Genomic DNA, 27404 nt, shown 5'->3' with positions numbered 1-27404 from the left:
GTTCAAGTAACAGACACATCAACATCAACTAATCAGAAGAGACTGTGTGAATCAGGCCTTCATGGTCAAATTGCTGCAAAGAAACTACTACTAAAGGTCACCAAGAAACACGAGTAATGGACATTAGACCGGTGGAAATCTGTCCTTTGGTCTGATGAGTCCACATTAGAGATTTTTGGTTCCAACCGCCGTGTCTGTGAGACACAGAGTATGTGAATGGATGATCTCCAGATGTGTGGTTCACACCGTGAAGCATGGAGGAGGTGTAATAGTGTGAGGGTGCTTTGCTGGAGACACTCTGATTTATTTAGAATTCAAGTCACAATTAACCAGCATGGTAAAAGCATTCTGCAGCGATATGCCATCCCATCTGGTTTGCGCTTAGTGGGACTATAATTTGTTTTTCAACAGGACAATGACCCAACACACCTCCAGGCTTTATACGGGCTATTTGACCAAGAAGGAGAGGGATGGAGTGTTGCATCAGATGACCTGGCCTCCACAATCACCCGACCTAAACCCATTGAGATGGTTTGGGATGAGTTGGACCACAGAGTGAAGGAAAAGCAGCCAACAAGTGCTCAGCATATGTGGGAACTCCTTCAAGACGGTTTGAAAAGCATTACAGGTGAAGCTGGTTGACAGAATACCAAGAGTGTGCAAAATTGTCATCAAGGCAAAGGGTGGCTACTTTGAAGAATCTCAAATATATTTTAATTTGTTTTAACACTTTTTGGGTTACTACATGATTTCAACTTTGATGGAGATTGCTAGGTGGGTTTGCAGTTGTTCTGAAGTTTACAGTGTTGTGTATGTATTTGCAACCCATCTGAACAGTACAGTTCCTTTCATGTGCCATATTTGATGACCCGGTCTTGTGACTGTCCAAAACATTAGGCTATTGTTCTGACGCACCCTTCTCTTTATTTTCAACTCTCCATTTCGCAGCTTTCATTATTGAATTAAAAACTGTGACAAAGTCCTCTTTGCCTCAGTGGATCAACGTGATCTTTTCTGCCCAAGTTCACAAAAGCATTTGGCAATTGGAGTGTATTTGGCTTTTGGGCCTAACACCAAATAAAAGATTTATCAAGAAAAACATCAATGTAGCAAACCTCAATGTAGCCGATGGAGATTAATTGTACAATAATGATACATTATGAATTTATGCGTTTTTTTCTCTTTATAAAACCTTGCCGCGACCCACCCTTTACTTACACAATATTTAATGACCCTTAACATGCAGGGACTGCGGGTTATGAGTCAACCTCAACATCACTAGTGTGCTGACATACCTGTGACGTTTGCACTTTACTTTCCCACACACTGCACAGCTGTGTCCCAATGGAAACAGCTCCTGTTGCTCCTGCTGCTGTAGAAATAGAGGGAGATCCTAAAGCTACAAAACTTACTTTTGGATATTCTGCTGACAAATGGGAACTGACCCATTAGAAAAGTTAAGCAACTGAGTCACTTCACCACTGGAGTGACACTGCATTGCTCCCAACTACTGGTATTTGTGTATTTAACATTCAACTTACTTTGTTCTTGGGCTTCATGGTGAAGAGGATGTTGGGCAGGAGGGATTCTGTGCCGAGGGAGCAATAGAATGTAATCACTCCAGCCAGGAAGGACCAAAACACCATCAGAATGTGGAGATACCTGTAAGAAAAACCTGGTCAGACACATATAGCTAGACGTCTGGTTATTAATACCGGAACTAAAAAAAGAAAACATTCTGAAATGATGAGTTTAGACGGTGTGCTGAACTAACTTTTCCTGACACTCCAGAATGAGCAAGATAACTTTAACTACAGGTACTTCAAATGACATTTAACATCCCACATGAACAAATATCCATTGTATGTCCACAAAACCTACCTATTAAGAAGTATAGTTGATGAAAGCATGAAAACCAGAAGAAAGCAAATGACAGGATATTGACGTCCAATTTCCCTCAGGACATCAATTTGCAGTCCTTGCTTCAGATTCTCCAAATAAACTCGAATACGTTCCATTTTACAATGGGGTCTGTTGAAGTAAACATTAAAAAGCTAGATGGACACCCTAAACAAGTGACCCATAACACCAGCTAAAAATGTACTAGCTAGCTCAAACGTTATATAACGTTTGACGCGTATGCTAAAGTTAACAAGGAAGGCTCGCGACTTTAGCTACTTACTAATACACAATATAATCCCATCAATTAGTACTTCAAACAGCGAACCATGTCATAATTTTGTTCAGGTTTCACATTGTTTTTTAATTTCTTCAACGATAGATCCTTTTAATTATGGTTAGCACTTTTGTTATTTCCCATTTCAGAAAGTATTGTGATTTCCTTGACAGGTCGAGTTTCCTTAATCCGATGGTTGTCACTTCCGGTTCTAATCCTCACCACAGGAAGTGCCAGTAGACCAGAGAGGGAGGGATAGGCGAAGCTACTGGAAAATCTTTAGTACTGTAGTCTCAACTGGTAATTGCTTGTTATTCATAATCATAAACTATTTCCTAAACGAAATAGTATGTTTGAAAGTAACACGAACTTTAGTCAAATTAAATTAATACCATTACCGTAAATTCCATACCAAGGTGTGGTGCACAAAGCAGAATGCTGATTTTTTTTTGCGTTATTCCATAACATCTACATTTAAATGTATACAACTATGTTGGACGAATAGTCATAAATTGATCAAATATATTTTTATATTGTAAGACAGTGATGAAAATCAAGACCTTTATTTTAAAAATAAATGACACGCGCCTCACTATACAGTATAAAAACATTTATTTGCAAGAATGCAAAAACAATTATTAGCCACCAACAACTGTTTAAACTGGTAACAGCTTTTCAGAGTAAACTGTGTACAAAACCTGATTAAGTTGTCTCCTTTATGCGATCCAGGAAATACATATTTTTATTTTATTTAAACTGCAGTATCCCATTTGAACTGAATATACCAAGTCATATCCAGCTAACTCCGATACTAAATTACATGCTAAACATGATGCAGATTCAAGACACTTGTCACATGTGACAAAAAGGCAGCTCATAGATGTCGGATCGACATTCATGTTGTACATCATGATTAGGCAAATGTATGTACACAAAGTAGACTGATGTCTCTCAAACTTAAATGTGTATGCAACCTTCCAAATGGGTTGCCTGAAAACACAATGTTGAATGGCATATAATGCTACATTGGGTTTCCAGGCAACCAAAAGGAATGGATCATATACAAAATACTTACTATCCTATCCCAGAAAGAAAAGGGGACGCTGCAATGCTTCTGAAAAAAGCATGTCTTTCCTTCAAGCTTTTACAAGAAGTACCATTTTCCTAAACTATTATACAACCTATAACTACATTATGAATAAGCACATAGCCAATGCAGTTCAAACCATATGAAAGCAAGGTTTGTTCCATCATTCGCTCATTATATGAGATTATTTAACATGCTCAGCTTGACTGTTGGCAGTGTTAGAATAACAGCATGCAGCACCTATAATAAACAAACTACATGGAACAAGCCCTGCTTTCATCAATTACGTTTCCATACTTAAAGTAGACAGGGCAGTTTAATCCTCTGTACTGAGGTATTTAACTGACCCTTTAAAGACAAGTTCTGAAAATAACCACTTTCCTGGAATGCCTGACCATTATGCCAGTTGGTTAAACCTAAAACCCTCCTAAACATTATATTAAAATCAATCAAAACAGAATTAAATAGGTCTATTCCATCGTAAAGCTGCATTATTCATCAAAATATACATTGGTGTCAAGCTCATCTGAGCCACTTCAAACTTAGACAAAGTGCAAAAGGCATAACTACATTTCGGGATGAACATTCCACTGGGAACGCAACATCTTCAATAGTAATTTTAAAATGGCATATTCTTTGGAGACATGGGGTAGGTGGCAAGCTTATAATAACAATGGCATGGCTGTGGTTTTGGATTTTCTGGAACTACACTTTCCTGTGGATAATGAGCTTTCTGCACATGTGCAGTATTTATTTTTTTACTTAACTTGCTGCCCACAGTAGTGTCTGCTCAGTGATCCACTGCTACTTCCACTTAATGTTGTAGCCTACACTATATACATACATACGTTTTTTTTTAGTCTATGCTTAAGACATGGTCAACATGTTCAAACTATGCTTTCCATGCCTCAAGCGTGACTTAATGTAATTATTTTCAGGTGGCGTTACATGCAGCAATCATGCTTTGTACAAACTGTGTCGGTTGGAACAGTTGTCTGTTGCAAACATAAGCAGTCTAGCAAGTCCATGTTCTTTTTAGCTGCTGAGTTAACATGCAGCAATTTAGGCAAGAATATCAAACACGAGCAAGACACACAGTCAAAATAGTGATTTAATGTTTCTCATCGCAAACATTGGCTAGTTATTTTTTTCCAGCAATCATCGATATGGCAGCATACTATGAAGATTATGACAAATAGTAGGCAGTCTAAGCAGTAGTTGACAAAACGACACAAGCAATAATAGCGCGCCGGGCGATGCAAAACACTCGCCCATTGTCAGACACTGGTTAACGGGTTAAAATACATGCTCACCTGTCCAGAGTTGGAACAGCTAGGACGCTTACTCGTGCGGTACTTGCATTATCATTGAAAAGCAAAATAGTAGTTAGTAGGGTCAGGGTGTGGGTGTGGTTGAAACGCAGATAATATTTTGCCCCAAAGCAAAACTCAAGTGGGGAGTTCTCGTTCTATGCAGCTATTTAGGCAGCATATGAAACACAAGCAAGACACAGAGACGCAGTCTAATTAGCAATTTAATGTTATTTTCTCATCACAAGAATTGGCTAAGCAGAAGGCAGACAGGCAGTCAAAGTAGTAGTGTTGTTCTCCCCCCCAGGAACTCTGGCTAGTGGCTACGATATGACTATAAAGCATTAGCCTACTTCACACAAAAAACTGACTGTTTTTTCTCCAATGGAATGAATGTGTAAGGACTGCTTCCTGCTTGTGCAACTGCAATATCCGTTACAACAGACAATGGTTGTAATAGCCTTAATATATTTTGGGGGAACGTTAGATCAAATCACTTTGGGGTTTATTTCAGCTGTTCAGAAATATGAGAAAGTCATAGGCTACATCAGCATGGTCCAGAAGAGGGTGAGTAAAAAGAAAAACGGGAGGGGAGTGTGAGCAGCAGCTACAAAGTGTGCATAAAATAACATGCGCAGAATATGATCTGGATAGTTAGCTTTGAGAGGTTTTCAGAGGTGTGAAAACTATTTGCAGCAACGGTCTAAAAAGTCCAAGCAACAAGTGTCTTGAGTTTGCCCTTTTGATTATCTTCTAATTTGGCAGATATGCTCCTGTAAAGTTGGAATATCATTGGACCATTGAGTTGACCTTACCATCACTTCAATTGGCAGCTTCCAGTATAACCCCACATAGCAGGTCAGTCTTCATAGTGACAGGTCAGGACCGGCCTCGACCACTTTTCCCTGCTAGTCAGGTAACAAAAGGACGCAATTAGAAGATAGATCACGGCACATAACATCCAGCTAGCTACCCACAAGTAACTACAGAACACAGTCCAATGCACATTAAAGACAAGCAAATTAACTTGAGTAAGGAAAAAGCAAAGGGGTTTCTAGACATTCACCAAGACCTCTACACCCTTCAACTTCACATGCACTATGCCATCAGGAAAAGGTACAGCAGAACAGTGGCCTTGCTGTGTTATTTTAAAAAGGTAACCAGAGTCAAGTGGTTGGGATATGGAAAGATTGGTGGTTATGTCCAAACTACAAGCACTACGTACAGACAGTTGATGCATGCCAATTATTCCCATCGTTGCTTAATTTGATTGAGAAACACGTAAAATCAGTGTTAATGCTACCAATGACTATGTAGAGCCTTCGGGGACAAGAACATCTTCACAGACTAATTTCTTAATAGCCAAAGGGATACATTTGAACTGGCCATCGGAGAAAGACTCCACTTTTCATGACATTTCTTTAAAACGGGAATCCATTTAAATTTGGGCTACGAAATTGTGAAATGTAAATTGAGAATGTTCGAGATACGGTCTCGAATTAAAAAAACAACTCAAATGGAGTATGTCTCTACACATACGTAATACTTGAATTGTGGAATATGCCGACTACTGAAATAAGTGATAACATTTTTTATGGCAAAAGTGAAGTTGCTGCATGTGGCAAACATAAGCAAACCTTTAGTTATTATCTTCCACAATAAGCCTTAAATTTGAAGGCAATTTGAAGAGAGAATTTTCCGAAACATGAATTTGAAACACAATGAGGTTTTGTACACTTCTGCGTGTATGTTTATTAAAGCAGACAAATAGCAAAAAAATACAAGCCAAAATGTAAAGCCCAATAAATAGGACTAGTCTTTTTTTTTCTTCTTTTTTTACAAGACATGCCATTTCCTAGCATTATCTTCTGTAACATACAAATTGTGGTTTCATTTGTTTTAAGTAGGTACATGTTTAAGAGACATAAGTTTAGTTGCTGTTAGCTACTTAAAACATGGAATCACTAAAAACATACATAAAACTACAGCCAAATAAAATAGCTGGATCACATGATTGCACATTTTTAAATCTTTAAACCTGATTATGGAAATCGCATTAATCAACTTTGAAAAAATAAAAAACAGTTAGTCAAAAACAGTTGGAAGTGTGACTACTGTTCAAGTACAAGCAGATTATTAAAATATATACAAGAAATCTTGCCAGATGTCACCAAATTGGAGGAAAAAAAACTGAGGCAACCATATGGATTTAGGGCCAATCAGATCAAGTCTAAAAAAGGATTTGGAATTAAAGCCCTTATGTTCTACTTCCACTGTTGCCCAAAATAATCCTGATAAAACTCCTGGTTGTCAGATTTGTAACCATAGTTACCAGAATGATCACCACCTTGGAGTGGTTGCTGAGCAATGGGTTGAGAGCCCCAGTTCTGATTATTGGTTTGGCACCGCTTGGAATCTGGCTGATTGTACCCATCAGCTTTGCGCTTTCCTCCTACATTTCCACTGTGGTCACCCCTCACACCACGTACCCCGCCGCGGCCACGCTGTTGCACACCTCCTCTACTTGATCCTGGACCACCACGCGGGGAAAAGCCACCTCTTCCCCTGGGAGCGCCTGGCCTACCTCTGGCTGGGGATGCCCCCCGTGCACCTCTGCCACCTCTTCCTCTAGCGGGAGCCTGAAAGTCATCATAGCCGTAGTAGTCGTAGTCATAGTCGTATCCCCCGCGGTAGTTGGGATAATCATAACCATAATAATCCTCGTAATCATCGTAGCCATAATAGTCGGGTGGGTAAGAATAACCTGCCCTGCCCCGGCCGCCTCTTGTGGGAGGGGGCAACTGAGGGGGGCCGTAGTTGTAATAATAATCATCATCATACCTATGGGAGAAACAAGCAGAACCTGGTAAAATTGTTCAAGGCACTGAACACACATGGACTCATTGTTCTGATTTGATCACTAAAGCCTTGTTCACACTGGCAGCTTAAAGTGACTCAATTAGAATCCCATTAGAATCGGTTACTTTTCCTGCAGTCTGAACAGCCAAAAATCACATAATTCAAATTCAAAACACATTTCAAACCTTCATATATATATACATTGGCTAACCGGGCTATCTGCATTGTGTCCTGCCACCAACCACACCAACCCCTCTTTTTACGCTACTCTCTGTTTATCATATATGCATAGTCACTTTAATCATATCTACATGTACATACTACCTCAACAGCCCGACTAACCGGTGTCTGTATGTAGCCTCTCTACTGTTATTTTACACTGTCTTTTTACTGTTGTTTTTATTTCTTTACTTAACTATTGTTCACCTAATACCGTTTTTACACTGTTGGTTAGAGCCTGTAAGTAAGTATTTCACTGTAAGGTTGTATTCGGCACACGTGACAAATAAACTTATTTGAAACCACCTTCGTAGATGGTTTGAAATCAGATACAAATCTGATTCCTAGCCATGCGACTTTTCTGAATGGTAAAATATGATTTATTTGCCCGTCCTGTCTGGGTGGGTGCCCCCCTTGGGTGTGCCATGGCAGAGATCTTTGTGCGCTATACTCAGCCTTGTCTCAGGATGGTAAGTTGGTGGTTGAAGATATCCCTCTAGTGGTGTGGGGGCTGTGCTTTGGCAAAGTGGGTGGGGTTATATCCTTCCTGTTTGGCCCTGTCCGGGGGTGTCCTTGGATGGGTCCACAGTGTCTCCTGACCCCTCCTGTCTCAGCCTCCAGTATTTATGCTGCAGTAATTTGTGTGTCAGGGGGCTAGGGTCAATTTGTTATATCTGGAGTACTTCTCCAGTCCTATTCGGTGTCCTGTGTGAATCTAAGTGTGTGTTCTCTAATTCTCTCCTTCTTTCTCTCTCTCGGAGGACCTGAGCCCTAGGACCATGCCCCAGGACGACCTGACATGATGATTCCTTGCTGTCCCCAGTCCACCTGGCCGTGCTGCTGCTCCAGTTTCAACTGTTCTGCCTTATTATTATTGACCATGCTGGTCATTTATGAACATTTGAACATTTTGGCCATGTTCTGTTATAATCTCCACCCGGCACAGCCAGAAGAGGACTGGCCACCCCACATAGCCTGGTTCCTCTCTAGGTTTCTTCCAAGGTGTTGGACTTTCTAGGGAGTTTTTCCTAGCCACCATGCTTCTACACCTGCATTGCTTGCTGTTTGGGGTTTTAGGCTGAGTTTCTGTACAGCACTTTGAGATATCAGCTGATGTATGAAGGGCTATATAAATCAATTTGATTTGATTTATGACACTATTTGAACTTTCAAAGCAAAACCTTAGCCTGCTACATAACTTCTGATTGATAGGAAGCACAAGCACAGCCAAATCAGCCTACACCACTGCACACACACACATCATTACTATGACAACTAGCATAGCCATGTCAGCAAATAACTGCCATCTGAACACCCACAAATTTGATGTGGTCACTTGTACCTTGCCATTTTGACAGTCAGTACTCCAAAACGGATTTGAACATTAGGGCCTTCAGTGTAAACAAGGCTTTAGAATCAGTCATGCACCAATTTAAAATTGGGCCTTGAAAAGCCTTGTCTTACATGTTTGTTCTGGCTGCTTGTCTCTGAGCTTTGCGTTCCTTCCTCTTCTGATCAGGGGGCTTTGCAAAAACTATGTCAATGTTCTCTCCTTCCAGAACTTTGCCATTCATTTGAGCCAACGCCTGTGGAGATGATGGCAAACTACAGTAATCATACAATTACACTGTACACAATGTAATTCTCATTATATTACCACTCAATATAAAGTACCTTGACTGCAGCGTCCCTCTCATCAAAATGAACGAAGGCGTAATCTTTCAGCTTTTTCACTCGCTCCAGTTTACCAAACTGGCCAAAGGATTTTTCAAGTATTTCTTCCGTAACACTGTTCGCAAGGTTTCGGACAAACAAAACTTTGACCTGTGGGTTGAAATGCACAATGAGAAATGTGTTAAGAACTTCAACTACATGGGTTACACACAGGCATCAGTGTGATCTGCACCCACTTAAAGACTAGTGGTTGTATTTTGTTAAATTAAAGACATCAAAGGTTGATCAAGCATCAACTGCAAGCCTATAAAGCGAGACTTCAGGTTGGAAATATCTCAAATGAAAATCTCCAGTGTTGCTTACAGTTTTGACGTAAAACCCGCTTGAAAATCTATGACTTGAAAATGGCTGTCCAGCAATGATCAACCAACTTGACAGAGCTTGAAGAATATTAAAAATAATAATGTGCTAATATTGTACAATCCATGTGTGCAAAGCTCTTAAGAGACTTACCCAGAAAAACTCAGCTGTAAATCTGTGCCAAAGGTGATTCTAACATGTGTTTCTTACATGGGTGCGACTACATATGTAAATGTGATAACGGCTTCATTTTCAATAAATTTGCAAGCATTTCTAAAAATGTGTTTTCACTTTGTCATTACGGGGTATTGTGTGCAGATGGGTGAGAAATCTATTTAATCCATTTTATATTCAGGCTGTAACAAAATGTAGAATAAGGGGTATTGTGTGCAGATGGGTGAGAAATCTATTTAATCCATTTTGAATTCAGGCTGTAACAAAATGTGGAATAAGTCGAGGGGTATGAATACTTTCTGAAGGCACTGTATATAGTGCACTACTGTTGAGCAGGTCCAATGGGCCCTGGTCAAAAGCAGTGCACTATATAGGGAATAGGGTGCCCTTTGGGACATAACGCCTTGTTTCTCCAGTGTTTCATCACTTTGTAGTCAGCAGATCACTTACCTTGGCCATAACCTCTGGATCTGGATCCTCGATGGGGTCTGCCCATTCCACAGTAACCACGTTCCCCCACACTTTCACCTTGCCACTCATTAGCCTGCGTCTGGCCTGAGCAGCAGTTTTATGGTCCTCGTATTCCAAAAAGCAAAAACCTCTGTTCTTCTTTTTGTCATCTGGCTGATGGTACAGTATGACATCATTAAGACCCTCTGTTAGAAATAGAAAAAGTTTAGCGAGGTTTGAGCAATATGTGATCATGTATTTAGTTACAACTACAAGACATGTCGTTGACAAAATCAAATGAAAAGTACCCATCTCACCCATCAACAAAGACATTTCTTACCTGTGACTTTAGCAAACTCCTCCACAATCTGTTCTTTCGTTTTACTCTTGGGGATGGAGCCGACAAACAGCCGGTTATTGGCAACAGATATACACACTCCAATGTGTTTGCCGGGGCGTATTTCATGGTTATTACACTGGGGAAATAGGAACTCATCAACCAGTGTGACAAGGATAAATATGAAACAGCCATGGCACAGATTATGCCAAAGTTCATACTTCCAAACTGACTGATAAGGCTGAAGAGACAGACCATAACTGGAAGCATGGGGAGACACTGACCAGGTTTACAGCCTCCGAGGCAGCTTCTTTAGTGCAGAAGGTGACAAAGGCGTAGCCCCTGTTCAAGCCACTCAGGGGATCCATCATTAGACGTAGATCCCAGATAGGTCCCGCCTTCTCAAAGAGGGGTACCAGCTCATCCTCAAACAAGTCTCGAGGAATTTTCCCAACAAATATCTGCAAAGGGAGGTCATGAAAAAACATTTGTGAGCAGTTAAGAAAGTGTTCAGTTCTGGAAATGTAAAATATTTATGGGAATGTTTTACAATTTGGCACAGTCAGATCTTAGCGGTAAGCTCTCAGTGCAACAAGAGTCACTCCAGAATTACAAACGTCATCATAAGGCCAAACAGAGATGTCGACATTTGATGGTCTTATTCTAAAGTGTTTGTTCGCTGAAAGATAAAGACCTTACCTCTGTTCCAATAGTGGGTTGAGCACCTGAATACACAGACTCTGGGGGGGGGCCTCCATACTTCCGCTGACCCGTTGTCACATCAAGTGTATAGATGGTTCTATCAAGCAGGGCCTGTCATTATCAAAATAAAAATATTTAATGTTGCTGTAACCACACACAGACGGCGCTTGATTTTCACACAACCACAATAAATCAGTTATGCAAAAAATGTGACCGCGTAGCCTAAACTGACAGACTTTTGTAACATTGGTATATTACTCAGGCGAGCTAAGTCAAGATCAAGTCTGCCAACAAATGAGCAAGGCTCTTACAATTGGCTATGGCAAGATATTGGAAAAGAGGCATGCCTTCATCTCTACAAAGAGTAAACTTAATTCCTGGTGTTGACATACTTTTATTTTCGCCTCATCTGGTCCTTTCGTGGAATCTGAAACTTTGGTTCCTTGCTTCTCCCTCTGTCTATAAGTCTTCATTACTCCACAGAGGAAGGCACTTTTGTTCTGAAAGGGAAAGTTGAAGCTTTTAGTACTCCCTGCGTTTCATTAAATCATCCTCAACTAAGTGTAACGCAGTGGCCACTTACTTGCACATGCGACAGATCACTTTCCTTAAATTCAAGCAGGACTTGTAGAGCACCTTCTTCGTTAAATTCTTTCAATGCTTCAATAGCCCTTTCATCTAGGTCACTGTGCGATACCAAGCCTGTAGAAGGGTGACATTTCAAATATAACCACTGTTTGCCAATGAAATCACAAAGAACTCATGGGATTATGTCCAATCAGATCTTAGCGGTAAACCATCACAGCAATGTTGAGTTGCTCCAGTATTTGAGTATAGAGATCATCATGTGGACAACCAAAACCCCCCCCCAAAATTGTCAACATTGCTAGAAATATTAACCAGACAGGCTAGTTGTACATTATAAAATATGAAGAATGATTTATGCTTACAGAAACCAAGGAAATGCACACAAACAAGCTAATCAAAGGAGGGAAAAAGTATCTTGCTAACAGCACCCACACCCAAAGCATTAATCCTACTGCATGAACCAGGTCAGCTGTACATGCACAAGTCAATTCAGACATCTGCAATGAAGAATAATGATTTATGCTTACAGAAACCAAGGAAATGCACACAAACAAGCTAATCAAAGGAGGGAAAAAGTATCTTGCTAACAGCATCCACACCCAAAGCATTAATCCTACTGCATGAACCAGGTCAGCTGTACATGCACAAGTCAATTCAGACATCTGCAATGAAGAATAATGATTTATGCTTACAGAAACCAAGGAAATGCACACAAACAAGCTAATCAAAGGAGGGAAAAAGTATCTTGCTAACAGCACCCACACCCAAAGCATTAATCCTACTGCATGAACCAGGTCAGCTGTACATGCACAAGTCAATTCAGACATCTGCAATGAATCAATACATGCATAACCTATTAGCAGAATTAGTGTTAGCCATAGCAAAACTCGTCAACTCAACCCAAACACAATAGAATCAAATTCACAGTTCTTTGTTCTGGTGGGGATAGCTTAGTTTGTAAATATATCACACAAAGTTGCTGAGGTAAATAAATACAAGTTTCTAGCAGAAATACAAACTAAAAAAGGAAGAACATGACAACAAAAAACAGTTAGGTTATGCTTAACATGCACTTACCTGCTATGTAAATTGCATCTAGTTTTTCTGCAACTTTCTGTGGTAAACCAGCATCTAATAAAGTCTGGAAATTGTCTGAATGGATAACCTCAGCTGTAGTTGTGTCCACTTCAGTTATGTCTATTGGTTCCTCTGTACCATTCCCATTTACATGATCAGTTGTCTGATCGGTCGCCATCTGTTTAATGCAATGATGAGTAAAATTACTTGAATGACTGTTCCAATAACAGTTAAGCACCTACTGCACTTAGCCAATTCAAATAAGCAAAACATAACTGTCAGGCATAACATCATTGCTTGCCTGGAAATCTTAAGTTGAATTGCATTGAATACTATGTCGGGCTGAAATTAGTGTTTGACTCGGGAAAGTTTTTGACTCGGGAAAGCCAGAGTGTTTAATAAAATTATATTTTAACGTACTTTACCGTTTGTCTGTGGAGTTGATCCTTTTGGCGTCAGCAATGTGAGACAATATATTCACAGGAATGTACAATTACATCAACTCTGTAAAGTGCTGGTAGTGTTCAGATCTCTGATGCATGCACAGAACCATGTAAACGAGATCGACAAGTATGCATGCATCTCCTGCATATATATATTTTATATTGTGCGCAAGCTTTCAGGTGAATGATTTCTTCATTTCAGAAAGAATGGTACTGCTATGGGATCCCCTATGGCTCCTAACTATGCTAATTGGTATGTGGGTTACATGGCGAAACAGTCTATTTTCAATCCTCTCGAAAATGTTTTCTTGCCTAACATCAGTATTTGGAAACGGTATATTGATGATAATTTTGTTCTGTGGAGTGTTGATGCAAAACAGCTCCAGGCGTTCCAAGCTTTTCTTAACTCCTGTTCTGAGCATCTGAGATTTACTATGCAATCTGATAAATGTCAAAATAGTATCTTAATCTTAAGTATTCTTAATCTTCTGATCTTGTGTGAAGATAATGTTCTATACACTGATCTTTATAGGAAACCCACCAATCATAAGTTTGTTGAGGGCTGATAGTTGTCACCCACTTACATCCCTTGAAAAACAGTTTGCCAATTCTGTCAAATCAAAAGAATTTGTAAAAAAAAAACAAATCAAATTGACAGAAATATGGTTGAGACGCAAAGAAAATTCAAGGGGAGGGGGTACAAAATTGGTCAGATTAATAATGCCACTGAGAAAATTCTAAACAGAACATTACCTTTTTCAAGGTCAGTCTTGCAAAAATAAGCATTCTTGCGTTCTAACTACCCGCTATTCAAAGTAGAGGTTGACCGATTATGATTTTTCAACGCCAATACCGATTATTGGAGGAACAAAAAAAAGCCAATACCGATTAAATCGGACAATTTGTTAAAATGTAATTGTAATAATGACAATTACAACAACTGAATGAACACTTAATATAATACATCAATAAAATCAATTAATCCTCAAATAAAACAAAACGTTCAATTTGGTTTAAATAATGCAAAAACAAAGTGTTGGAGAAGAAAGTAAAAGTGCGATATGTACCATGTATGAAAGCTAACGTTTAAGTTCCTTGCTCAGAACATGAGAACATATGAAAGCTGGTGGTTCCTTTTAACATGAGACTTCAATATTCCCAGTTTAGAGGTTTTAGGTTGTAGTTAATATAGTATTTATAGGACTTTCTCTCTATACCATTTATATTTCATATACCTTTGACTATTGGATGTTCTTATAGGCACAGTAAAGTTTCCGTCCCTCTCCTTGCCCCTACCTGGGCTTGAACTAGGAACACATCGACAACAGCCACTCTCGAAACAGCATTACCCTTACCCATGCAGAGCAAGGGGAATAACTACTCCAAGTCTCAGAGCGAGTGACGTTTGAAATGCTATTAGTGCGCATCCCGCTAAATAGCTAGCCATTTCACATCGGTTACACCAGCCTAATCTCGGGAATTGATGGGCTTGAAGTCATAAACAGTACAATGCTTGAAGCACAGCGACAAGCTGCTGGCAAAAAGCACAAAAGTGCTGTTTGAATAAATGCTTACGAGCCTGCTGGTGCCTACCATTGCTCAGTCAGACTGCTCTATCAAATCATAGACTTAGTTATAACATAATAACACACAGAAATACGAGCCTTAGGTCATTAATATGGCCGAATCCGGAAACTATCATCTTGAAAACAAGACGTTTATTCTTTCAGTGAAATACGGAACAGTCCCATATTTTATCTAAGGGGTGGCATCCATAAGTCTAAATATTCCTGTTACATTGCACAACCTTCAATGTTATGTCATAATTACATATAAATTCTAGCAATTTAGGCAGCCCAAACTGTTGCATATACCCTGACTGTGTGCAATGAACGCAAGAGAAGTGACACAATTTCACCTGGTTAATATTGCCTGCTAACCTGGATTTCTTTTATCCAAATATGCAGGTTTCAAAATATATACTTCTGTGTATTGATTTTAACTTCTTGGTGACAGGGGGGGCAGTATTGACTAGTTTGGATGAATAAAGTGCCCAGAGTAAACTGCCCTGCTACTCTGTCCCAGATGCTAAAATTATTAGTAGTATTAGATAGAAAACACTGAAGTTTCTAAAACTGTTTGAACGATGTCTGTGAGTATAACAGAACTCATATGGCAGGCAAAAACCGGAGACAAATCCAACCCGGAAGTGGGAAATCTGAGGTTTGTAGTTCCATTTAAGCGATTGCCTATCCAATATGCTGTGTCTATGGGGCCAGATTGCACTTCCCAAGGCTTCCAGCAGATGTCAACAGTCTTTTGAAAGTTGTTTGAGGCTTCTATTGTGGAAGGGTGTCGAATAAGAGCTGTTTCAACAAGTGGACTAGGCTGAGGCCAATCAGTTGTTTACTGCACGGTCACACCGTTCCTTCTTTTTCCTCTGTAATGAATACGCTATTGTCCGGTTGGAATATTATTGAAGATTTATTATAAAAAGACCCTAAGGATTGATTGTAAACATCGTTAGACATGTTTCTACAAACTGTAATGGAACTCGACTGTCTGGATTTTGCGCTTGCACATTGCGCCTTTGGAATAGTGAACAAAACGGAGGTATTTGGACATAAATATGGACGTAATCGGAAAAAAACGAACATTTCTTGTGGAAGTGGGAGTCCTGGGAGTGCATTCCGACAAAGATCAGCAAAGGTAAGTGAAGATTTATAATGCTATTTATGACTTTTGTTGACTCCACAATTTGGCAGGTAACTGTATGGCTTACTTTTGTGGCAGAACGCTGTTCTCAGATTATTGAATATTGTGCTTTGCCTTAAAGCTTTTTTGAAATCTGACACAGCGGTTGCATTAAGAACAAGTTTATCTTTAATTCTATGTAAAAACATGCATCTTTCATCAAAGTTAACGATGAGTATTTATGTTATTTGATGATGTGGCTCTCTGCAGTTTCTCCGGATGTTTTGGAGGCAGTTCTGAACATGGCGCCAATGTAAACTGAGGTTTTTGGATAAAAATATGAACTTGATCGAACAAAACATACACATATTGTGTAACATTGAGTCCTGTGAGTGTCATCTGATGAAGATTGTCAAAGGTTAGTGATTCATTTTGTCTATATTTCTGCTTTTTGTGAACTCTTTGGTTGGAAAATGGCTGAATGCTTTCTGTGACTAGTTGCTGACCTAACATAATGATATGTTCTGCTTTCGCCGAAAAACCTTTTTGAAATCGGACACTGTGGTTGGATTAATGAGAAGTGTATCTTTAAAATGGTGTAAAATACTTGCAATTATGAGATTTCTGTTTTGAATTTGGCGCCCTGCAATTTCACTGGCTGTTGGCGAGGTGGGACGATAGCGTGCCGAACGATCCCAAAGAGGTTATTAAGAAAGGCATTGGTGTTTATGGTTAGGTACACATTGGAGCAAGGACAGTCCTTTTTCGCGAATACACACCGCATCGATTATATGCAATGCAGGACACGCTAGATAAACTAGTAATATCGTCAACCATGTGTAGTTAACTAGCGATTATGATTGATTGTTTTTAATAAGATAAGTTTAATGCTAACTAGCAACTTACCTTGGCTTACTGCATTCGCATAACAGGCAGGCTCCTCGTGGAGTGCAATGAGAGGCAGGTGGTTAGAGCGCTGGACTGTTAACTGTAAGGTTGCAAGATCTAATCCCCGAGCTGACAAGGTAAAAATCTGTCGTTCTGCCCCTGAACAAGACCCACCGTTACTAGGCCATCATTGAAAATAAGAATGTGTTCTTAACTGACTTGCCTAGTTAAATAAAGATTGCATAAAAAGGTGTCAAAAAAAAACACGCAAAAAAACATATCGGCCAAATCGGTGTCCAACAATACCGATTTCCGATTGTTATGAAAACTTGAAATCGACCCTAATTAAAAATCGGCCATTCCGATGAATCGGTCGACCTCTAATTCAAAGTGCTCTGAACAAATTGAGGGAATCGTTCAAACATTGGCACATTCTAAGATCCGATGATAGTATCAGTAATGTGGTTTCTGCCCCCATATTCTCGCAGGGCAGAAACCTCAGAGATCAACTGGTAAACTCTGATTTACCACCCCAAGATATCCCTGCACAACGTGTATTTGCTCCCTTACTGGATGGAAACTACAAGTGTAATGGCTGTGCTCAATGTAATGGAACTTATAAATGTAGATCCTTCAAAGGTGTTATCACATGCTCCACTAAAGGCAGTTATTTATCTTATAACTTGTCCCTGTAGTAAAAAATGATGTGGGTAAAACAAAGCGCAAATTAAAAGTATGTATCTTGGAGCATCGTAGCACCATAAGGCGCCAAAGCTGGACTTACCCAGTTGCGGCCCACTTTTTTTGGAAGAAAACCACTCGATTTCGTCTCTACATTATATTGGCATCGAACATGTCACCCTCCCTCGGAAAGGGGATGACCTTGACAATTTATTGTTAAAACGAAAGGCTGCTTGGATCTTTAATTTAAAGACCCTTGCTCCCTTCGGTCTCAACGTAGACATTTATCTGAAGCCATTCTTGTGATTATGCTATTGTAAATGTTTGTAGGCTTATGTAGCCAAATTGTATCTATGATCGTACACTATCCATTTCTGTTTTTTGTATGCTATTTTAATATGAAAATTAACCAATGATATCAGGCCACACCCGGCCATTATTACAGACCTGTGTGTCTTTTGATATGAAATATCAGGCCACACCCGGCCATTATTACAGACCTGTGTGTCTTTTGACACTATATGAGTCATCCCGCAGTGTTGTCACTATACACTGATGAAGACAGCTTGTCTGTCGAAACGTTATCCATAAATATTTTTGCATCTGAGCTCCGAGATTGTGAGGCTCTCCTTAATTTTTAAAAAGTGTTCCACTCCCCGAGCCAGCACCTCGCCTAAATAGGTGTGCGTTTCTTTAGCCTCGAGAATCTGAATGCACTACCAGCGCTCTGAAAAGTTGATGTAATTATACATTCCTAATGGAATACCAACCGGTAAAGTATGATTTTATTCAACATTCGAAACTGATTCAAAAGCTAATTTCTGTCCAACATAGAATTCAATGTAATTCAACGTTAGGTTTCCAGGCCACATTGCATACAAATAAACATTTAATTCATTGTCCTGGCAAGTTTAGTGCACAGGTGACAAATCAACCCGCCTATGCTCATGCTAATCACGAAACTACAATGAAGACATAGCTAACGTTATAATAAAAGCCATCAGTTATGTTACGTCGATGGTCTTGTTTTAGCTAGCTACTATAGGGCCTGAACAATTTGTCAGGACACCAGGCATTATACTGAACATATTGATACTTAACTGAATTGGGAGTCATTGGTTTACCATTAACTACATTCAGTTAGCTAACTAACATTTGGTTTGAGTTGTTGGACTACCAATTCGAGTAGAACCAGCTAGTTACTTACTGTAGTTAACGTTACACGTGCTTTTGTGCACAACGATAATTTTTTCCTGGCGTTACTGTAACGTACATGGAAACAATAGTTGCCAAGAAATGCTTGAATGTCAGTTAAATGTTAACGACTTAGCTAACTAACTATGTTAAGACTTCAGTGTTTGCAATCCCGTTAACCAACCCATGCGAGACATCCACGCCGCGTAGCCAATGCTAGCCATAGTTCTACGTAACCGGTTACTAGCTAAAGCGAATAACAAGTTAACCTTAGCTAGTAAACGTTAGTTAACATTTACATTTAAGTCATTTAGCAGACGCTCTTATCCAGAGCGACTTACAAATTAACCTTTGTCATGCGTTTCACGTCTGCAATGTCTCACCGCTTCCGCATCGCTAGTGGATCTACTCTAGTGGCGCCGGCCTGGGCTCCAGGCGCAAAATAGCTAGCCAATCCTGGAATTCATTTTCAAAATGTCGAGTAGGACTCTTAGGAGTAACGTTTAACGTTACTAGCTAGCTAACCACTTTCCACATTGTTTTAAAAATACAGCCAGAACCTATCCGCGTGAATTCACCAGTTAACACCATGTAAATTACTTACCATTCGATAGTTCACCAAGGTGCACGTTGCTGATTTTGTCTGATTTCAGGGTGTTTAAAAAAAAATAATAATAAAAAAATACGATTCCCGGCATAAGGTTAGGTCAGGCTCCTGTCCCGATAATGAAAAATGGCGGCTACTTGACTGTAGATGCGAGTGTGTTGTCACTAGTTACCTCAGCCACAAAGTCAACTGACTAAATAATGAAAACAAATTAGATTTTGATCTTAATTTCAATTTTAGGTTAGGCATATGGTTAGATTTAGTCAGGTTTGACAAAAATTAATTTTGTAGAAATGGGCGGGGTTATGACTTTGTAGCTGTGGTAACTAATGACGTGCTATCAGAGTGCTTCTACATATGGGGTTTCAGCAACTGCTGACCACGGGCTTGGTGTATTTTCGCTTGGGTGGGAGCATGCACCTTTTGGCACAGAACAGAAGCAATGGCATAGTAACTTTATTTTTCTAGAACAAACGGAGTCAAAGGTGTTAAATATTTAGGCATCATAGCTATCTTCATCACTCTTCATGTCCCATGAATTAGTTTCACAAGAAAAGGTATCAGGGCATATGGACCCAAATGAAAGTGTATTTAGAAAGTATTCACACCTTGACTTTTTCTACGTTTTGTTTTACAGACTGAATTGATTAAATTTAGATTTTTTTTGTCACTGACCTATACACAATACCCCAAAATGTTAACGTAGAATTTGTTTTGACATATTGCTTAAATGAAAAGCTGGAATGTCTGAAATCAATATTCAACCCCTTTTTGATATGGCAAGCCTAAATAAATGTAGGTGTAACCCCACCACAGGCAAAATCCTAAAGGTTAACCCAGTACAGTCTGCTTTCCACCAGACACTGGGAGATGAATTCACCTTTCAACAGGACACTTACCTAAAACAGAAGGCCAAATCTAAACTGGAGTTGCTTACCAAGTTAGTTTTGACTTAAATCTAGGCAAGACCTGAAAATGTTTGTCTAGCAATGATCAACAACCAATTTGACCGAGTTTGATTTTAAGAATTATGTCCAAATGTTGTACAATCCAGGTTTGGAATGCTTTTACACCGAACCTAAACCTGCTGCGCACGCGCTTATCGTGCATTAATGTATTTTGTCCCCCTACACCAAACGCGATCACGACACGAAGGCTAAAATATCAAAACAAACTCTGAACCAAATCCATGAATTTGGGGACAGGTCGAAAACCATTAAACATGTATGGAAATTTAGCTAGCTTGCTGTTGCTAGCTAATTTGTCCTGGGATATAAACATTGAGTTGTTATTTTCTCTGAAATGCACAAGAACCTCTACTCCGACAATTAATCCACACATAAAACGGTCAACCGAATCGTTTCGAGTCTTCTCTCCTCCTTCCAGGCTTTTTCATCTTTGAACTTATATGGTGATCCATCTATACTTTCATTAGTATTACCACGACAACCGGCAACAATGTTCGTATTTCAATCACCCACGTGGGTATAACCAATGAGATGGCAAGCGGGTACCTGCTTCTATAAACCAATGAGGAGATGGGAGAGGCAGGATTTTCAGCCCAAGATCTGCGTCAGAAATAGAAAGGAGTTCTATTTTATAGCCCTTGGCATCGCAGACACTGGCACAATAATTAAATAACATGGATTTCTAAATGTATTTCCAGCATGTTAAACCCAGAAAGGCACATAGCTGTAATCACTGCCAAAGGTGATACTAACATGTATTGACTCAGGGGCTGAATACTTATCTAATCAATATACTGTTTAAAAGTGGAATTTTTCTTCCACTTTGACAGAGTATTTTGTGTAGATCGTTAACAAAAATGACAATTAAATCCATGTTAATCCCACTTTGTAACACAACAAAATGTGGGATAAGTCAAGGGGTGTGAATACTTTCTGAAGGCACTGTAGGTGGACCCAAGTTATGTAATCTTCAGAACAGCCAGACAAATAACCATTTCAAAAGCATTATTTTTCAAGGCTTCACATAATTTCATAAAGAAATGTAAATTATTCTGGACAAGACAACCATCATATCATATTACATTATGCAGTGCTAGTACTGATCCTTAGAGCTAACTTAATCTCATTCAGGTTTATGCCTCCGTCTCAGGGTCAGATGAATTGGATTCAGATTAAGCCAGACAAAGAGTCAAATTAATCAGACATTTCAGATGATGAGTCAGACGAGGCCAACAATGCATCCAATTTAATATCTGAATCGCTTTCAGGCTGTCTCAGATAAAGAGATCCTGATCCTTGATGGGGACTGTCTTCTGCTTGACTGGTTGGCTTATGGTCCTTGAGGCTTCCGACTCAGCCAGTGCAGTTCTGGAAGCACGTTCAGGTGCATCCTCCTATACAATTTGGTCTGTACTGCTCAGCTCATTAACTGGTACAGTGGGGCAAAAAAGTATTTAGTCAGCCACCAATTGTGCAAGTTCTCCCACTTAAAAAGATGAGAGAGGCCTGTAATTTTCATCATAGGTACACTTCAACTATGACAGACAAAATGAGGGGAAAAAATCCAGAATATCACATTGTAGGATTTTTTTTAAATTTATTTGCAAATTATGGTGGAAAATAAGTATTTGGTCAATAACAAAAGCTTAACTCAATACTTCATTATATACCCTTTGTTGGCAATGACAGAGGTCAAATGTTTTCTGTAAGTCTTCACAAGGTTTTCACACACTGTTGCTGGTATTTTGGCCCATTCCTCCATGCAGATCTCCTCTAGAGCAGTGATGTTTTGGGGCTGTTGCTGGGCAACACGGACTTCCAACTCCCTCCAAAGATTTTCTATGGGGTTGAGATCTGGAGACTGGCTAGGCCACTCCAGGACCTTGAAATGCTTCTTACAAAGCCACTCCTTCGTTGCCCAGGCGGTGTGTTTGGGATCATTGTTATGCTGAAAGACCCAGCCACGTTTCATCTTCAATGCCCTTGCTGATGGAAGGAGGTTTTCACTCAAAATCTCACGATACATGGCCCCATTCATTCTTTCCTTTACACGGATCAGTTGTCCTGGTCCCTTTGCAGAAAAAGAGACCCAAAGCATGATGTTTCCACCCCCATGCTTCACAGTATGTATGGTGTTCTTTGGATGCAACTCAGCATTCTTTGTCCTCCAAACACGACGAGTTGAGTTTTTACCAAAAAGTTCTATTTTGGTTTCATCTGACCATATGACATTCTCCCGATCTTCTTCTGGATCATCCAAATGCTCTCTAGCAAACTTGAGACGGGCCTGGACATGTACTGGCTTAAGCAGGGGGACACGTCTGGCACTGCATGATTTGAGTCCCTGGCGGCATAGTGTGTTACTGATGGTAGGCTTTGTTACTTTGGTCCCAGCTCTCTGCAGGTCATTCACTAGGTCCCCCCGTGTGGTTCTGGGATTTTTGCTCACCATTCTTGTGATCATTTTGACCCCACGGGGTGAGATCTTGCATGGAGCCCCAGATCGAGGTAGATTATCAGTGGTCTTGTATGTCTTCCATTTCCTAATAATTGCTCCCACAGTTGATTTCTTCAAACCAAGCTGCTTACCTATTGCAGATTCAGTCTTCCCAGCCTGGTGCAGGTATTTAATTTTGTTTCTGTTGTCCTTTGACAGCTCTATGGTCTTGGCCATAGTGGAGTTTGGAGTGTGACTGTTTGAGGTTATGGACAGGTGTCTTTTATACCGATAACAAGTTCAAACAGATGCCATTAATACAGGTAACGAGTGGAGGACAGAGGAGCCTCTTAAATAAGAAGTTACAGGTCTGTGAAAGCCAGAAATCTTGCTTGTTTGAAGGTGACCATATACTTATTTTCCACCATAATTTGCAAATAAATTCATTAAAAATCCTACAATGTGATTTTCTGGATTTTTTTTCTCATTTTGTCTGTCATAGTTGAAGTGTCCCTATGATGAAAATTACAGGCCTCTCTCATCTTTTTAAGTGGGAGAACTTGCACAATTGGTGGCTGACTAAATACTTTTTTGCCCCACTGTACCTGTCTTTCAAGATAAATACCTAGTAAATTACCAGTACCCTACTTTCACCCCTTCAGGTCTTCTATTGCATTTTACTAGCACCTAAGGTACACAATTTAAGAAACATTTTTAGGGGTGGTTTCCCAGACACAGATTCTTCATTGAAAGTGCATTATAGTCCAGGAAGCTGTCCCTTCAAATAAAATAAAGCTAAAATGTATTTACTTTAAATTTGTAGCTATGGTTAAAAACAGAGAATTACGTCAACAGGAGGATGTTCCTGGATAGGTTCGGCCTGATGTAGGACTTGCAACCTCTGGGGGACTATAGTCCCATGCTCTCCACCTGCCACTGTTCGGTTTTTGGGCCTGACCACAGCTACCTGGGGAGGGAACACAATTTGCATTGCTTCAGTTGTGCTGCTACAGTAAAATGAAAAACATAGCTACATTATTGCAAAGTGATGGAGGCCCTCCCCTATAACATTTTCCAATGGCTTTTGAGAAGGATGGGGAGAATTGAGGAAATATGAATTGACGAAGGGTCAAAGGTATTACCTTTCTTCTTACATCTCTCCTCTGGCTCCATGGGTCAGGGCGACTCTTCGAACCCAACATCACATATGGTTCATGCATGTCATTACGACTTGCTCCAAGTGCAGCACCATCTCTAAAGTCTATGGTAAGGTCCTTGGTGGAGGGGAGGGGACAGGACAAATGTACCAATTACAACTGGACAGGACAAATGTACCAATTACAACTGGAACTATTAGTCTAATATCTTGTAGATCTCCACGCTGTGGATTAAATTTACAAAAAAATTGTACCTTTATTTAACTAGGCAAGTCAGTTAAGAACAAATTCTTATTTTCAATGACGGGCCTAGAAACAGTGGGTTAACTGCCTGTTCAGGGGCAGAACAAAATATTTATACCTTGTCAGCTCGGGGATTTGAGCTTGCAACCTTCCGCAACTTTCTGGTTACTCGTCCAACACTCTAACCACTAGGCTACCCTGCCGCCCCATAATATGCAATGCTGTGGAAAACTGTGGAAAACTTTCACCCTTGTATCTAAGACAATTGTGTAGTCTAGAGCGATTTTCTAGGTTAGCTGGCCAGCTATTGTCGTTCTTCTAACGTAGCTAGCCAGCTAGCCCCCGAATAGCAGCACTGTAGTAACTATTACAGTACAACGGTTTGTTTTGTTTGATCGTAGCTAGCTAGCTACATAGCCGTCTTTGTATCTAAGACAATTGTGTAGCCTAGAGCGATTTTCTAGGTTAGCCAGCCAGCTATTGTCGTTCTTTTAAAGTAACGGAACGCAATCAACCTTGCTAGCTAGCCAGCTAGCCCCCGAATAGCAGCACTGTAGAAACTATTACACTCGACGGAACGACTTGATTAGTGTAGTGTCAACATCGCAGCCACTACCAGCTAGCCTACTCCAGCCTACTCCAGCAGTACTGTTTCATTTCAATCATTTTAGTCAATAAGATTCTTGCTACGTAAGCTTAACTTTCTGAACATTCGAGACGTGTAGTCCACTTGTCATTCCAATCTCCTTTGCATTAGCGTAGCCTCTTCTGTACCCTGTTAACTATGTGTCTATCTATCCCTGTTCTCTCCTCTCTGCACAGACCATACAAACGCTCCACACCGCGTGGCCGCGGCCACCCTAATCTGGTGGTCCCAGCGCGCACGACCCACGTGGAGTTCCTGGTCTCCGGTAGCCTCTGGAACTGCCGATCTGCGGCCAACAAGGCAGAGTTCATCTCAGCCTATGCCTCCCTCCAGTCCCTCGACTTCCTGGCACTGACGGAAACATGGATCACCACAGATAACACTGCTACTCCTACTGCTCTCTCTTCGTCCGCCCACGTGTTCTCGCACAGCCCGAGAGCTTCTGGTCAGCGGGGTGGTGGCACCGGGATCCTCATCTCTCCCAAGTGGTCATTCTCTCTCTCTCCCCTTACCCATCTATCTATCGCCTCCTTTGAATTCCATGCTGTCACAGTTACCAGCCCTTTCAAGCTTAACATTCTTATCATTTATCGCCCTCCAGGTTCCCTCGGAGAGTTCATCAATGAGCTTGATGCCTTGATAAGCTCCTTTCCTGAGGACGGCTCACCTCTCACAGTCCTGGGCGACTTTAACCTCCCCACGTCTACCTTTGACTCATTCCTCTCTGCCTCCTTCTTTCCACTCCTCTCCTCTTTTGACCTCACCCTCTCACCTTCCCCCCCTACTCACAAGGCAGGCAATACGCTCGACCTCATCTTCACTAGATGCTGTTCTTCCACTAACCTCACTGCAACTCCCCTCCAAGTCTCCGACCACTACCTTGTATCCTTTTCCCTCTCGCTCTCATCCAACACTTCCCACACTGCCCCTACTCGGATGGTATCGCGCCGTCCCAACCTTCGCTCTCTCTCCCCCGCTACTCTTTCCTCTTCCATCCTTTCATCTCTTCCCCCTGCTCATACCTTCTCCAACCTTTCTCCTGACTCTGCCTCCTCAACCCTCCTCTCTTCCCTTTCTGCATCCTTTGACTCTCTATGTCCCCTATCCTCCAGGCCGGCTCGGTCCTCCCCTCCCGCTCCGTGGCTCGATGACTCATTGCGAGCTCACAGAACAGAGCTCCGGGCAGCCGAGCGGAAATGGAGGAAAACTCGCCTCCCTGCGGACCTGGCATCCTTTCACTCCCTCCTCTCTACATTTTCCTCCTCTGTCTCTGCTGCTAAAGCCACTTTCTACCACTCTAAATTCCAAGCATCTGCCTCTAACCCTAGGAAGCTCTTTGCCACCTTCTCCTCCCTCCTGAATCCTCCTCCCCCTCCCCCCCTCCTCCCTCTCTGCAGATGACTTCGTCAACCATTTTGAAAAGAAGGTCGACGACATCCGATCCTCGTTTGCTAAGTCAAACGACACCGCTGGTTCTGCTCACACTGCCCTACCCTGTGCTCTGACCTCTTTCTCCCCTCTCTCTCCAGATGAAATCTCGCTTCTTGTGACGGCCGGCCGCCCAACAACCTGCCCGCTCGACCCTATCCCCTCCTCTCTCCTCCAGACCATTTCCGGGGACCTTCTCCCTTACCTCACCTCGCTCATCAACTCATCCCTGACCGCTGGCTACGTCCCTTCCGTCTTCAAGAGAGCGAGAGTTGCACCCCTTCTGAAGAAACCTACACTCGATCCCTCCGATGTCAACAACTACAGACCAGTATCCCTTCTTTCTTTTCTCTCCAAAACTCTTGAACGTGCCGTCCTTGGCCAGCTCTCCCGCTATCTCTCTCAGAATGACCTTCTTGATCCAAATCAGTCAGGTTTCAAGACTAGTCATTCAACTGAGACTGCTCTTCTCTGCATCACGGAGGCGCTCCGCACTGCTAAAGCTAACTCTCTCTCCTCTGCTCTCATCCTTCTAGACCTATCGGCTGCCTTCGATACTGTGAACCATCAGATCCTCCTCTCCACCCTCTCCGAGTTGGGCATCTCCGGCGCGGCCCACGCTTGGATTGCGTCCTACCTGACAGGTCGCTCCTACCAGGTGGCGTGGCGAGAATCTGTCTCCTCGCCACGCGCTTTCACCACTGGTGTCCCCCAGGGCTCTGTTCTAGGCCCTCTCCTATTCTCGCTATACACCAAGTCACTTGGCTCTGTCATAACCTCACATGGTCTCTCCTATCATTGCTATGCAGACGACACACAATTAATCTTCTCCTTTCCCCCTTCTGATGACCAGGTGGCGAATCGCATCTCTGCATGTCTGGCAGACATATCAGTGTGGATGACGGATCACCACCTCAAGCTGAACCTCGGCAAGACGGAGCTGCTCTTCCTCCCGGGGAAGGACTGCCCGTTCCATGATCTCGCCATCACGGTTGACAACTCCAT

General features: G+C 41.2%; 3 protein-coding genes across 17 annotated transcripts in view; 1 reads left to right on the top strand and 2 right to left on the bottom strand.

Moving 5' to 3' along the window:
• Positions 1-5925, bottom strand: part of LOC135557410 (sorting nexin-14-like) — a 30040-nt gene extending 24115 nt beyond the window's left edge. For 4 of the 11 annotated variants that reach the window (XR_010458207.1, XM_064990640.1, XM_064990643.1 and 1 more), the window contains exons 1-4: positions 2183-2398; positions 1882-2031; positions 1542-1662; positions 1296-1372 (exon numbers count right to left, since the gene is read on the bottom strand). Coding sequence is in view for 10 of the 11 variants with exons in the window: in XM_064990640.1 (XP_064846712.1) it covers positions 1296-1372; positions 1542-1662; positions 1882-2018 (335 nt within the window). In the remaining variant the exon portion in view is untranslated. Of the gene's footprint in view, positions 1-1295; positions 1373-1541; positions 1663-1881; positions 2399-4576; positions 4846-5388 lie in introns of those variants that run through there. The other 7 variants (XM_064990645.1, XM_064990646.1, XM_064990642.1 and 4 more) reach the window with 6 other exon arrangements.
• A 370-nt stretch (positions 5926-6295) lies between these two features.
• Positions 6296-19703, bottom strand: LOC135557412 (heterogeneous nuclear ribonucleoprotein Q-like). Of its 5 annotated transcripts, none has more exons than XM_064990653.1 (11): positions 19518-19703; positions 13014-13191; positions 11932-12050; positions 11741-11848; positions 11346-11459; positions 10931-11107; positions 10650-10785; positions 10310-10515; positions 9326-9475; positions 9116-9237; positions 6296-7414 (listed from the first exon to the last, which is right to left on the bottom strand). In XM_064990653.1, the coding sequence occupies exons 1-11, from the start codon at positions 19518-19520 to the stop codon at positions 6838-6840; spliced, it is 1890 nt and encodes a 629-aa protein (XP_064846725.1). In that variant the 5' UTR covers positions 19521-19703; the 3' UTR covers positions 6296-6837. The 5 variants fall into 5 exon arrangements, with proteins under 5 accessions (XP_064846725.1, XP_064846728.1, XP_064846724.1 ...); XM_064990656.1 differs by lacking the exon at positions 19518-19703 and adding an exon at positions 19255-19358; XM_064990652.1 differs by lacking the exon at positions 19518-19703 and adding an exon at positions 19263-19344.
• LOC135557409 (mitotic checkpoint serine/threonine-protein kinase BUB1-like) overlaps positions 18393-27404 on the top strand; it is a 23605-nt gene continuing 14593 nt past the window's right edge. The window contains exon 1 of the mRNA XM_064990639.1: positions 18393-18491. The gene's annotated coding sequence lies outside the window, so the exon portion shown is untranslated. The remainder of the gene's footprint in view (positions 18492-27404) is intronic.

The sequence above is a fragment of the Oncorhynchus masou genome, chromosome 16 (genome assembly GCF_036934945.1).
Source record: "Oncorhynchus masou masou isolate Uvic2021 chromosome 16, UVic_Omas_1.1, whole genome shotgun sequence".
Taxonomy (NCBI): domain Eukaryota; kingdom Metazoa; phylum Chordata; class Actinopteri; order Salmoniformes; family Salmonidae; genus Oncorhynchus; species Oncorhynchus masou.
Note: the sequence above shows the minus strand (reverse complement) of the source record. Positions and strands in the feature narration are given on the sequence as shown.

Coding starts and splice junctions, on each gene's coding strand:
- LOC135557412 (XM_064990652.1), bottom strand. Junction 11,849..11,931: donor GTGATCTGTCGCATGTGCAA/GTAAGTGGCCAC, acceptor TTTCCCTTTCAG/AACAAAAGTGCCTTCCTCTG. Junction 10,786..10,930: donor CCTCGGAGGCTGTAAACCTG/GTCAGTGTCTCC, acceptor CTATTTCCCCAG/TGTAATAACCATGAAATACG.